Source organism: Sesamum indicum, linkage group LG6 (assembly GCF_000512975.1).
Source record: "Sesamum indicum cultivar Zhongzhi No. 13 linkage group LG6, S_indicum_v1.0, whole genome shotgun sequence".
NCBI lineage: Eukaryota > Viridiplantae > Streptophyta > Magnoliopsida > Lamiales > Pedaliaceae > Sesamum > Sesamum indicum.
In genome coordinates this window covers 24362413-24376071 of record NC_026150.1, presented here as the reverse complement: position 1 = coordinate 24376071, position 13659 = coordinate 24362413, and the positions used below count along the sequence as shown (strand labels likewise).

At 39.2% G+C, this 13659-nt stretch overlaps 3 protein-coding genes across 10 annotated transcripts; 2 read left to right on the top strand and 1 right to left on the bottom strand.

Moving 5' to 3' along the window:
- Positions 406-1703, top strand: LOC110012103. Its single transcript, XM_020694245.1, has 4 exons — positions 406-628; positions 996-1198; positions 1279-1569; positions 1689-1703. The coding sequence occupies exons 1-4, from the start codon at positions 430-432 to the stop codon at positions 1701-1703; spliced, it is 708 nt and encodes a 235-aa protein (XP_020549904.1). The 5' UTR covers positions 406-429.
- LOC105165858 lies at positions 1562-8900 on the top strand. The gene is made up of 5 exons (XM_020694703.1): positions 1562-1726; positions 1801-2160; positions 2245-2423; positions 2529-5477; positions 5951-8900. Exons 1-5 carry the CDS (start codon positions 1714-1716, stop codon positions 8540-8542), a joined length of 6093 nt encoding a protein of 2030 aa, XP_020550362.1. The 5' UTR covers positions 1562-1713; the 3' UTR covers positions 8543-8900.
- On the bottom strand, positions 10310-12738 carry LOC105165740. 8 transcript variants are annotated; one of them, XM_020695164.1, is made up of 5 exons: positions 12512-12737; positions 12245-12317; positions 11308-11469; positions 11138-11186; positions 10310-10998 (listed from the first exon to the last, which is right to left on the bottom strand). In XM_020695164.1, the coding sequence occupies exon 5, from the start codon at positions 10958-10960 to the stop codon at positions 10544-10546; it is 417 nt and encodes a 138-aa protein (XP_020550823.1). In that variant the 5' UTR covers positions 10961-10998; positions 11138-11186; positions 11308-11469; positions 12245-12317; positions 12512-12737; the 3' UTR covers positions 10310-10543. The 8 variants fall into 8 exon arrangements, with proteins under 8 accessions (XP_020550823.1, XP_011083155.1, XP_011083151.1 ...); XM_011084853.2 differs by lacking the exons at positions 11138-11186; positions 11308-11469 and adding an exon at positions 12071-12123 and having other exon boundaries at positions 12245-12738; XM_011084849.2 differs by lacking the exon at positions 11138-11186 and having other exon boundaries at positions 12245-12738.

The following is a 13659-nucleotide window of genomic DNA, read 5'->3' as shown; positions in this document are numbered from 1 at the left end:
AGTCTAACCCCCACCCCACCAAATTCAAAACAATTCACAAAAGATTGTACAAAACTGCACTCGTTTTTCTCAGCTGCTAGTGCAAATGTAAGCAATATTTGGTTCCGTTATTAAGCTTTTGTAGTAACAAACTTTGTCTTAGGTTGTCTACCAGCTATCATGGCTTTACTTTGCCTCATGTTTTGAACTTGAGGATAAATTTTTTCTAGCTCCTAAAGCAGTCAGATAAGTTCCTTCCTTTAGTAAGCATTTTATTGGAATCCTTGGTGCAAAAATGCAAGGGCAATATCTGCATGCTTCTATATAATGCTAGAATTCTGTGAGGATGTTTGGAAAATTGATGTATGTGTTATGTACACATGCATTTTATGTTCAATTCGACTAAATAGTCAAATACAACTTACCTGCAGAGCAAATTGCCTGGAAAATATGGATGGAGTATCCATTGATGATCAATTCTCAAAGCTGCATCCTTGCTTTCCTCCACATACAAGGATTGCAGTAGTTGGAGGTGGCCCCAGTGGGCTTTCGGCTGCTTATGCACTGTGTAAGCTGGGTTACAGTAATGTAACAGTACTTGAGAAACATCACTCCCCTGGTGGCATGTGTGAATCACTTGAAATTCAAGGTATGTGCCACATGAGAAATCTTGTTTTTAGAAAAGATTCAATGTGAGTAATGTTTTAGTATAAATCACTCCCCTGGTGGCATGTGTGAATCAGTTAAAATTCAAGGTATGTGCCACATCAGTAATTTGTTTCTAGGAAAGATTCAACGTGAGTAGCGTTTTACTATAAAGTAAAGGTGATGAAATATGTATGAATGCATACAGCTGAAACCAAATGCTTATACATGACCAATCTGATAACAGTTGAGAATGGAAAGCTAGTAGTCAACTGCGTAGCGTCTTGCATATGCTGGATGAAAATCTTTATGCTCAAAGTACCTCAGTAAAAAGAGGATTATATTCAAACACCTTTATTGTCTCCTTACAGGAAGGATCTATGATTTGGGAGGTCAAGTTCTTGCAGCAAACAGTGCTCCTTCTATATTTCATTTGGCTGGCGAGGTTGGTGTAGAAACAGAGGAAATGGACACCCATAAATTTGCACTTATTGACAGTTCATGTGGAGCTCTCAAGGAAATGAATTTGGTAGAAGATTATGTATCTGTGATATCTCTTACACTGAAACTCCAGGTCAGCAAATCATAAGACAAAATATACCTGTACTTTTTCAGCTACTTAACGAATTTTGATGCAATCTCCTCTTTCTGCAGGATAGGGCTAAGGAATCTGGTCGAATTGGAGTACATGCTGTGAGTGAAATTGCTCCAGAGTTGGCACCGGAATATCTGAAGACTGAAGGCTTTCCGTCAGTTCCTAAATCAGTAATATATGGATACACAGCATCAGGATATGGATATGTGCAAGACATGCCTTATGCTTACATTCATGAGTTCACAAGGACATCAATGGCTGGAAAAATTCGGCGGTTCAAAGGAGGTTACATGAGTCTCTGGAAGAAGTTGAGCGAACGGCTGCCAATAGAAGTCTGTTGCAACACAGAAGTACTATCAATTAGACGTGATTCATCTGGCATCAAAGTTAAACTTCAAACTGTGAATGGCGAAGTAGAAGGCAGAGATTTTGATAAAATCATCATCTCTGGTGCTTTTCCCTTTAACAGTGGGAAGACATATAGATCACCTTCCATGAATGCAGAAGGTACAGTATATTTTATCACACAAAAAGAAAGTCAAGTAATTTCCTCCAGATTATCTAACTGCTTATCCGCGTAGGTACTGTGAGCGACTGTATTGACACAAGTGAGCTAGAAAAGGAGTTGTTCAGTAAAGTACAAACTATTGACTACTACACCACTGTCTTGAAGATAAAGGGATTGGAGCACATTCCAAAGGGTTTCTACTACTTTGATGAGTTTATGGATGATCCTGCAACTATAGGAAATCCTGTTGCAATGCAAAGATTTTATGGGGATACAAATATCTTCCTGTTCTGGTCTTATGGGAACTCTGCTGATATACAGGGAACTGAAGTTACCAAGCTTGCCATGGCTGCAGCTAAAAGAATGGGAGGTGAGATGGAGAGTGTGGTATTACAACGAAAATTCAAGTACTTTCCTCATGTGAACAGTCAAGGTATGCTGAGCTACTTGATATAAGAACTACTAGAGGCATCTATTGTATAACTTCTGACAATATTCATATTTCGGAAAAAAACAGACATGAAGGACGGGTTCTATGACAAGCTGGAGTTTCTACTGCAGGGTCAACAGAACACTTACTATGTTGGTGGGCTAATGGCATTTGAGCTGACTGAGAGGAACTCTAGATATGCCTTGGAGCTAGTTCGGAAGCATTTCTCAAGTTATAATCCCGAACCAAGCTACCCATATGTAAAGGTAAGAACATGAATACATATTATTAGAACATGGGTACTGCTGTCATTGATTGATAAACACAATGATATCTATGAGCCAAACTAATTTTGTCCAATGTTTCTGCAGAGACTAATGACAGTGAAACCAAATTGCAGAGGCTTAGTTTCCAAGCAATTGAATGAATCACCAGGGGTCCAGTTTCCAGATCTTTCCTCACTTGATGCATACTTGAGATATTGGGGTACTCATATTGTCACCCAGAGCAGGACGCTATATACATGGATCAATGAGAAGGGACATGTTGTAGCACAGAGAACATATAAACAACTTCATTTTAATGCTTCCGAGATCTGCGAAAAACTTTTGACATGTCATAACCCAACCATCAAGACTGGTGATAGGGTTCTCTTGGTCTATATCCCAGGTCTAGATTTCATTGATGCCTTCTTCGGGTGTCTGAGAGCTGGTGTTGTACCAGTGCCTGCAGTTCCACCAGATCCAGCTCAAAGGGGTGGACAAGCTTTGCTTCATGTGTCTAACATTGCCAAAGCATGCAATGCAGTAGCAATTCTATCAACTGTTAGCTATCACATAACAGTTAAGGCAGCTTCTGCCAGAAACATGTTAGCTCTTAAAGGAAACAGCAAACACTCCCCCTGTTGGCCTGATTTGCCATGGTTGCATACAGATTCTTGGGTGAAAAAAGCCAAAATCTCCATATCCCGCAGTCACACAGCAGAGAGGTATGAACCTTCGGCACATGATTTATGCTTTCTTCAGTTCACATCAGGTTCAACCGGTGACCCCAAAGGTGTCATGATAACTCATGGTGGGCTTATTCACAATGTAAAAATGATGAGGAGAAAATACAAGAGCACATCAAAGACAGTACTAGTTAGTTGGCTGCCTCAGTATCATGACATGGGACTCATTGGGGGACTTTTCACTAGTATGGTAAGTGGAGGGTCTGCAATTTTGTTTTCTCCACTGACATTTATCAGGAATCCCCTCTTATGGTTGCAAACTATAAGCACATATCGTGCTACTCATAGCGCTGGACCCAATTTTGCTTTCGAACTCCTTAATCGTAGGTTAGAGACCAACAAAGGACAAAATTTTGATTTGTCCTCCATGGTTTTTCTCATGGTTGCGGCTGAACCAATCAGGGCAACAACCATGAGAAAGTTTCTTGATTTGACTCAACCTTTTGGACTCTCTCAAGAGGTTATGGCTCCGGGTTATGGATTAGCAGAGAACTGTGTTTATGTATGTAGTGCATATGGCAAGGGTAAAGAGATATTGGTTGATTGGCAAGATAGGGTGTGTTGTGGCTATATTAATCAAGATGATGATGCTGATGTCCATATCAAAATAGTTGATCTGGAAACTGGCACAGAACATGAAAACTTTGGAAAAGAAGGCGAGCTATGGATTAGTAGCCCAAGTGCTGGAGTTGGGTACTGGGACAAGGAGGACTTGAGCCAAAAGACATTCAGAAATGAGCTAAATAGCCAACCTGGAAAGAAGTACATACGAACGGGAGACCTGGGGCGAATTATTGATGGAAAATTATTCATTACTGGTCGAATAAAAGATCTCATAATTGTTGCAGGGAGGAATATATATTCCTCGGATGTTGAGAAAACAGTTGAGAACTCATGCCAACTCATACGTCCTGGCTGTTGTGCTGCAATTGGTGTTCCTAAGGAGATACTTCTGTCAAAAGGGATACCAATTTCTGAAGTTTCTGATCAAGTTGGGTTGGTGGTAATTGCAGAGGTTCGAGAAGTTAAATCTGTTCTGGAGGAAGCTCTCAGACAGATCCAGACCTGCGTTGCAGAAGAACATGGAGTAATGGTTGCTACCATTGTTCTGATAAAACCAAAAACCATTAGTAAGACAACATCAGGAAAAATCAAGAGGTTTGAATGTAATAGAAAGTTTGTTGATGGAACGCTGGATATTGTTTATCAGCTAGGTACCGGTGAAAAATTGCTGATCCAGACTAAGCAGAATGAGTCAGAACCCCAAGGCATGAGAGCTAACCCTCCAACACATTCCAGTATAACTAGGAGAGACATAATTAAGTTTTTGATGGAGCTGCTCTCTCAAATGACTGGAGTTTCTATTGCCAATATCTCCATCACTGAAAGTCTTGTATCTTATGGGGTCGATTCTATTGGTGTGGTCCGAGCCGCTCAAAAACTTTCAGATTTTCTTGGGGTTCCTGTTGGTGCCATTGATATTTTTACAGCAACCTGCATTGATGACTTAGCAAATTTTTCAGACAGTCTGTTAAAGAAATCTCGCCCTCAAGCAGCCCCTGGTTTGCCAAATTCTACAAAGAAAAACTCAAAAGCAACAGCAATGGTTCTTGAGGCTTCTTCATCTCATAAGCTGAGCATTTGGTTATTGCAACTTGTGGCACTTGCTTATGTTTGCTTCTTGTTGATGTTCCCTGCATATCTCTCAGTTTCCACATTTACATATTGGACATCTACTGGCCATGCAGTGCAGAGAGGTACATGGTTCGGCTACTTGATTATACTGGTGTGTGCCCCGCTTTCTTGGATGTTATGTATTTTCTCCACTTGCATTTGCATAGCTTTCTTGGGCACTCCATTTCTGCAGCCAAACTACGCATTGGATCCAGAGGTTTCAATTTGGTCTGCTGAATTCATCAAATGGTGGACACTTTACAAGGCTCAAGAGATTTCTTCAAGAGTTCTAGCAGTTCATCTGAGAGGCACTGTGTTCATCAACTACTGGTTCAGGATGCTAGGAGCTAAGATTGCATCCTCTGCATTACTCGACACTGTTGACATCACTGATCCATTTTTAGTTTCAATTGGTGAAGATGCAGTACTTGCAGAAGGAGCATTGCTTCAAAGCCATGAATTGAAAAATGGAATTTTGAGTTTCTCCCCCATCAGAATCGGCCGAAGATCTTCCGTGGGACCATATGCTCTGCTTCAGAGAGGCACAGTGGTGGAAGATGGAGATGAAGTACTTGCACTCACTTCTGGTGGAGAAGGAAAAAGTGAGGCAATGACAAATGCCGATAACATGCAAAAGGTAACCTCTATTTTTTCGGAAACTTAATTCAAAGTTCTTTACTGAAACTGGTTAGATAATAGGTATGCATGCAACACGTTACAAAATTCTCTTATCACTAGTAAAATCTCCTAATGCATATTTATTCAATAACTTAAGTCCTGAAATAGGAATGACTTGTAAATAAGTGAAGTCAGGTCTCCACAATTCAGCCATGCAGCAATTCACCTGTTCACCATGCACTGGATAATGTTATGGAAAACAGGAATCAATAGCAGAACTGATATAGCAATTTGTATTGAGCATTAATACACGATATAGCCTTTCTAAGTATCCTGGTCCCAGAAACTGGCAGAAGTAGTTATATACTGGAGTATACACATAGTTCGATTGGTATTTAAAAGATTAATGGGAGCATGTTTAGGGAAACTGTAAATCAATATCTACAGAGTCGTTCACTGACCTTGGCTTTCCCTCTTCTATGATGGCCACAGGGTAAAATGGGATGGCAAATTATCAACAAAAACTGTGAGAATTATGCACCCATCAGACACTTAATTTGCATCTATGCAATAGGTTGTCTTGGCAGCTTATCGGCAGCTATGTCTTATTTTATCTACCTCTGGCTACTGCAAAAGCCTCCCACCATGCAGCACTTTGCATTTATTAGCATATCTGGAGCCTTTCATTGGTTCCCTCACACCATTGTTGCCTACACAGTAATATTTAATACCATCCCCTCAAGCCCAATCAGCTTTGCAATCTCGATAGCCATGGCTTACACCACTTACGGCATTATTCTCTGTTGTTACACCTGCTTACTGAAATCCTATATAGTAAGAAATGAAGATATGTCTAGAACACCTGTCAAAACTTGGTTCCTCCACAGGATTGTCACTGCTTGTCACATAAGATTTGCTCGCTTTCTTTCTGGAACAGAAGCTTTCTGTTTGTATTTACGCCATCTTGGAGCCAAAATTGGGGAACATTGTTCTATCAGAGCCATCAATCCTGTGTCAGACCCAGAACTCATTTCACTAGCTGATGGGGTACATTTAGGGGATTTCAGCCGCATCATTCCTGGCTATTACAACTCAAGTGGCTACCTCTCAGGGGGAATCGAGATACAAGACAACTCAGTAGTAGGGAGTCAAAGTCTAGTCCTCCCTGGTTCTGTCATTGAGAAAGATGTTATTCTTGGGGCACTTTCAGTTGCTCCTGCAAACAGAGTTCTCCAAAGTGGTGGTGTTTTTGTTGGCTCTCCAACCCCAGTCATGGTTAAGAACACTGTCCAATCTTTTGATGATAGGATAGAGGAGATGGACATGAAATATAGGAAAGTGCTGGGAAATCTTGCAGCAAATTTCGCAGGCTCAACACTCAAGGTAAAGTCAAGATACTTCCACCGGATTGGTGCTGCTGGTAAGGGAAGTCTAAGGCTTTATGATCACATACCAGGTCTTCCAGATCATACAATCTTCTCTCCTGGGAAGACTTACACCATCATCATGCGCCATAGTAATTGTTTAAGCTCAGATGATGATGCACGACTGGACCCACGTGGTGCAGCAATAAGAATCTTCTCAAACATCACTGCTGAAAGATCTCCACTGCTTGATTTGACCTTGAAGACTGGTAATGCTTTTCATGCTCGAACGATAGGTGACTTTGCCACATGGCTTGTCTGTGGAGCTGCAGCACGAGAAGAACATGTGAAGCATGCTCCACACATTCGTGATGCAATGTGGGGCTCCTTAAGGCGGGCAGACTCTTACACCGAGCTTCACTATTACTCAAATATTTGCAGGCTGTTCAGATTCAAAGATGGACAAGAAATGTATGTCAAATTCAAGTTAAGGCCCTTTGATAAGAAGTTTGGGGAGGACAATGGCAAGGTAGAGCCAATGGGTATACTTCCGCCAGAAACAGGTGCAATCCCAAGAGATGAGAGTGACAAGCGTCCTCTACTTTTCCTCTCTGATGATTTCCAAAGGCGAGTGAATTCTCCGGACAGAGTTCGCTATGTCCTTCAGCTGCAAATGCGATCAGTCCCAGATGACGAAATACCACGCGAAATTGCACTTGACTGTACCAAGCCATGGGATGAAGGAGAGTTTCCACACTTTGACGTGGGGGAGATCACAATTGATCAAGTGCTCACCAAAGAGGAATCAGAAGGTCTGGAGTTCAACCCATTTCTCAGATGCGCGGAAGTGGATGTCATCAGGGCTTCATCATGTAATCAGAGTGCATCAATGGATCACGGCCGTTCAGTAGTGTATGCAATATGCCAACATCTACGAAACAAAAAGCCACTTCCTGAGGCATGGAGGACTTTCTTGGACCAGTCTGATGTCACAGTTGATCTTTCAGGCTGTCCAATGGCAGCAACACTGGAGAAAAATGTTTCCAAAGAAGTGACACTGGCGCGGCCTTGGTATGTAACCTTGTGGCTGATTTCTGCTCAACCATTTCTGCAGATTTTTCTGCCTTATTTTCTGATTGGAGTGGTAATCTTTGCTCCGATGAACTTCATCTTCTACCTGAATAAGATCCACAAAACACAGATGCATTTCTTGCTGCCTTTCTTTTGGCTTTTCTCAGGCATCTTAGCAGGGCTTCTTTGTGTCTTGAGTAAATGGATTCTGGTAGGTAAGAGGAAAGAAGGAAAGATCGAGCCGATCTGGAGTGCAAGGATATTCACGGACACTACTTGGCAGGCTATACGGACACTGGTTGGAGAATATTTCATGGAAATGGCAAGTGGATCATTTCTCTTTAACGTATGGATGAAGCTCATGGGATCAGAAATTGCCTGGGACAGAGGTGTTTATGTGGACAGCATGGGGGCTGTGTTAAACCCTGAATTAGTAGAATTAGAAGAGTACGGATCTGTAGGGAGGGAAGCTTTGCTCTTTGGACACATATATGAGGGTGAGGGGGGGCAAGTTAAGTATGGAAAGATTGTTGTCAGAAAAGGTGGATTCGTGGGAAGCAGAGCTGTCGCCATGCCTGGTGTGACTGTAGGGACTGAAGGTAGCCTAGGTGCTCTGTCCCTAGCAATGAAGGAAGAGTTTGTCAACTAAATTGTTCCTATAGGATTATGAATTAGTAAGTCTTTCAAGCTTTCAGTAGACAATAAAAGATGGAACCTATCTTTATAGTTGGTTTTCAGTAGCATATTTGCTGCTTTCCATGATAAGCTAAGAACCCATATTTTTCTCAGAATAACCACAAGAAAAAGGCTGGAAGTGTATATTCCACTGGCATTACATGATTACACAATCCATAATCTGGAAACAGGAATACTGCAAAACTAATAAACCAAGAGTATAAAAAATATCACATCAATACATTTGTTGGAACTCTGGTTTAAGTTAGTAACAGGATCATCCCCATACTGGTAACTTGTTAGTACATATATCCATCAGCGGGCCATTTCACCTTGTGGTATCCAGGGCATACACCAGATAGAAACAAAAAATCGTGTTGGGGAAATCACATTCAAATCCCTGATAGTGCGATTAGGATTCTGGAGACAAATACATAGCTTACACAGGAAATTATATTATTACCTAATTTGAACGAAAAGAAGACATCGCTCAACAACCAAATGCTCAATACACGCAAGCACAATCCTTCACACAAGAGGGAGGGGGGGAATCAACACCACAACCATACAAGCAATATTCGTGTTCTGAGAAGTACTCTGCCAGCAATTCTCTCAGGTAAAAAGAAATATTAGATTCAGAACAGCCCAAAAATCAGATATCAGATATTTAAACAGAGAACTCTTTCACGTAGACATACAGAGATGCGAAAACACATACCAAAAATACAAAGATGCGATAGAATATGTGGAAACCTACTGTGTTTAAGAACAACCGCCGGGCTTCACTGATCGAGCCTGATTCCGCCGTTTTCAGTGTCGATTTTTCTGCTCAGTGCCGGAAAATTTCTCCCAGCGATTGCCAAAATTATACATAAGTCGCGCGATTATTCAGGACCAACTAAAAACAGAAAAACGCTGTTCAAAAACAGTGAAATCGTGCATGGTGGGACGCGATCAAGAACAACCGATGGGCCGCCTATTCCTCTCCATCTTGGGCCATAGTTTTGTAATTTCTTCCGAGATTTGGGCCAAAGGTATGACTGGCCCGAAGACAATCCCGCTGTAGGCCCAACAGAGAAAAACTTAACTCAAAAAGAGTATTTTTATATACATATATATATAGGAGTAACCTAAAAATATTCATATAATACAGTATAAGATTTCATAATGCCATTTTTTTAATTAAATTATAAATTATTACTACTTAATCAACTACTAATATATTTTTTCACAAAATTGTACATAAATATTTGGGAGATTAATAACTTCTAAATTTAATAAAAAAATAATTATATTTCACACATATAAATATATATATATATATATTAGTAACATATCATGAGGTGCGAGGACCGCATATTATTATAAATGAGATTTAAATTATATTGATGTGACATGATTTATATTGTTTATTTGCACGTTCAATATAAGAAACATATGTTTAACTGTTGAATTTTATTCAAATTCACACGATAAATTTTATATTTTTAGTAAATAATGAGAGTAGAACCGTAAAAGAAAAAAGAAATCAAATAATCTCATATATATAACAATTACTATGTTTTATTTTATAATATCATCAGATTAATCTTGGATCATAGGAGTCCTCAAGTAGCTGAAATTCCCAATAAAATGAAATAGTATAATAATACATGTAATTTGTTTGAAGTTTTGTCTGAAGGGCAGTGAAATCACACAGTGATATACAAGAGCTCCATTCTTGAAAGAACAACAACAGCAATCATGTGAACATCACAGAAGATATCATTGTCATCACAAGACACCAATGTCTCAAAATCATTACAAGTGTGACCAGCCATGTCCAAATACACTATGAATTCAGAACAAATGTGCCAAAAAATGAGAAGTAAAAATTGTAAGAACACAAGTAGAGGAGACAAGCTCTTCACTTCCACTGGCATCTGCTGTTACAGACAAAAGTTCTCTTCAAGAGGCTGATCACTGATCACTCTTTTCAGTTGCACTCCACAATTGCCTCAGCAGCTCGACGGGGTTTGTTCTTTCGCCTGTTTCCGTTTTGGCGGAAACCATTTGATTTGTTCGACTCATCAGCATTCGATCTGGTCACACTTCCATTTTCCTCTTTCACTGACTCGATTTTCTCCTTTACTTGGATGTTCCTTTTCCGTTTTTTCCCATTCTGTGTCGAAATTTTGCCTTTCATGTCTTTATTGGGTAGCCCAGTTGTGTCGTCACTGTCTTCCTCGTCTATTTTCTGGGATTCATCCTCGTCTATCTCCTCTTTAAGTGATTTCTGTGGCCTTCCTCTTCTCTTCTGTGCAGGGATCTTTTCTTCCTCACCGCTCCCAAGATCTTCTTGGTTAGTTACGGACAGCTTCTTTCCTTTTGCTCTGCCCCGGCCCATAATCATATACAAACGTAGTGATATCACACAAGTTGTCTATATCTCTGCCAACCAAAAACACAAATCATATGTTATTTGACTATATAGAACATCAAAACCAAATTTCATGAAAGAAAAAGAAAATGATAATGTTTCACATTCAGAACGCAGCATTGAGAGCGTTCTTATGGTCTCCAGCATTACCTAGTCAGGCAATTATTAGCCCGGTTTCCGAACAACATCAAAGTACAACCTGTAGTTTTTCTAAGCCCATCAAGTCCAAATAGAGACAACTTTGAAGAGAAAACATAAAAGGTAACCATATCATGCTCAAGATAAACATGAACTTTCTCAGCGTCCGGATGAAGCCTCACAGTGGATAGTAATTCTCTGAGACAAGCTACCAAGTAGTATCATATGTAGATCAAAGGTAGAATCTTCTGTCCTCAACCAGCAGGGAAAGTTACATAATCACACGCTTGAGTTCGGGTGTTTGAATTCAAACTTCAGTCTAACTTCATAGGCAGATTTCTTAGCTATGGAATTGGGCCAAGATTCATTGGAAAACACAGCACAAATTAATATACCAAATTAAAAATACTTAGCAACAAACCATGAGAAAGGATATAGATTTAAGTTTAGCAACTAGAATTTCAACCCAAGTAAGCATATCAGACATCAACAAAAAGTTTTCAGACAACACAAACACATTGGAATCTGTTGCATATCGATAAACACAGCATGCTCAGGACAGTTTCAAACCACTGGATTATTTGTTTTTCAACACATTACAACTAAGGAACCTCAAAACAACACAGACAAAGCATGACACCTGAAACACAACTACCAGAGGATTTCACCAGTATCTGATCCAGAAACATCATCATCCCTTCTTCCCCACTAGAAGGCTAAGAATAACCTTTCATGTCACTCCTTTTACACACAGTCTAACAAACAGTCACATGAGCAGATTAAACAGTGAGAGAGAACCATGAAATCAAGAAACCAACGGAGAAAGTAAAGTTTCAATTCAAACCAAACGTATACTTTCTGGTGATATTGGAATGATAATTGAGATTCAGGAGGTCAGTTTCTATTTGAAAGAAATACATGCAGAGCACAAAGAACCATCTTTACAGGGTCACAATCATGTTGAACCAAATTAAAGGCAGATCCATGGACTGCAGCACCTACAGATAGCAATAAGATCAAGATTTCATCTTTCACTTTTTATAACTACAGAAACCACTAAACCCCCTCAGCTAAAGGAAAAAAGAAACGAAGCAAACAAAAGGGAAAGATGAAACTCACCAAGAAATCCATTTTCTCAAAGTCATTAGAATGAATCTGCTAAACCATGCGCCGCGCAGACTCTCCAAAACCACTGAAGCCCAGATTAATATTTAATTTCAAGATTGCGGTAAGAAGCTCAAAGAAGCTAATTTTTACTGAAAAAATGTGATCTTGGATGGAACTGCCAAGAACCCAGATCAAGAAAATTGAAAACTAGACAGGATTAATTCAAAAAGACTCAAGAATTGGTCATTCTGCAATGAAACAAGAGGCATAAAATCGTACCATAAAGAGGCAAAAACTCACATGTACCAGAAAACAAAGAGTATGATAGATAGCACACGAGAGAAGATAGAGATATGAGCCCCCAGCTGGGAAACGTGAAGGGATAATTTGTTGATTGGATTTTATAGATTCTTTAGTAGAAGTGTCAAGTGTGTATAATCTATGTTAGCCTTGTGTGTGTGAGAGTGTGTGAGTCAGGAGGCCGGTGATAAATGCAGATAAATTTTTGTTGTTTGCCTTTTATCAAGCAGCAGCCCTCTTTGTTCTTTTGCCAGTTAAAATTGTTATTAAAATTTCAAAAAGGTTCCAATCCCCTCAGTTCCAATTTAAATATACAAACACAATCTCAACTTAAGTGAAATTGGTGACACTGTTTCTAGTTCCTCCTGTGATCAAGGCTGACGAAAAGGGTCATTTAGATGATATACTCTATCTCATGTACTCGATCATGTTGATTATAAAGTAAATGGGTGAATAGTAATTTATCCCATGTGATATTAAAAGTGAGCACATTACCCCCCTATGAAAAAAATATAGCAATTTACCCCCTTATATTTTTTAAAATGAAGCAATTTACCTCCTTATACAGGGAGGTAAATTGCTTCATTTTAAAAATCATAGGGGGGTAAATTATTGTATTTTAAAAAATACAGGGAGGTAAATCGCTATTTATTTTTTCATAAGGGGGTAATTTGTTCATTTGTGATATCACAAGGGGGTTGCTTGCATTTTTCCCTAAAGTAAATTACACTGAGTTTCCATGAAGTCGTCATAATCATAATTACATTCTTGTTATTCAAAAAAAATATAAATATTTATTAAATTAAAGAATGTTTAACAAATACTACTCGTTATAGCTCGTTGAAGTGGTATTTTTTGTATAGTTGTTAATTTCAAGAATATTTATAATTTTTTAAATAATAAGAATATTTATAATTATGACAAACGTAACGAGAATCCATAACCTATTCTTTCAATCAGGTATTTGTGGTTCCTGCCTTTGCTACACCCAATATATAAAGTATAGAGTGCAGTTTCAAAGAGCCCGATTAGGAAATATTATCGAATTAATTGATTCTTGGGGAGAGAAAATGTAAAAAGAAAATGGCAGACTAAATAAAGGAAATTTGTGGAGTAGAATGCAAAAT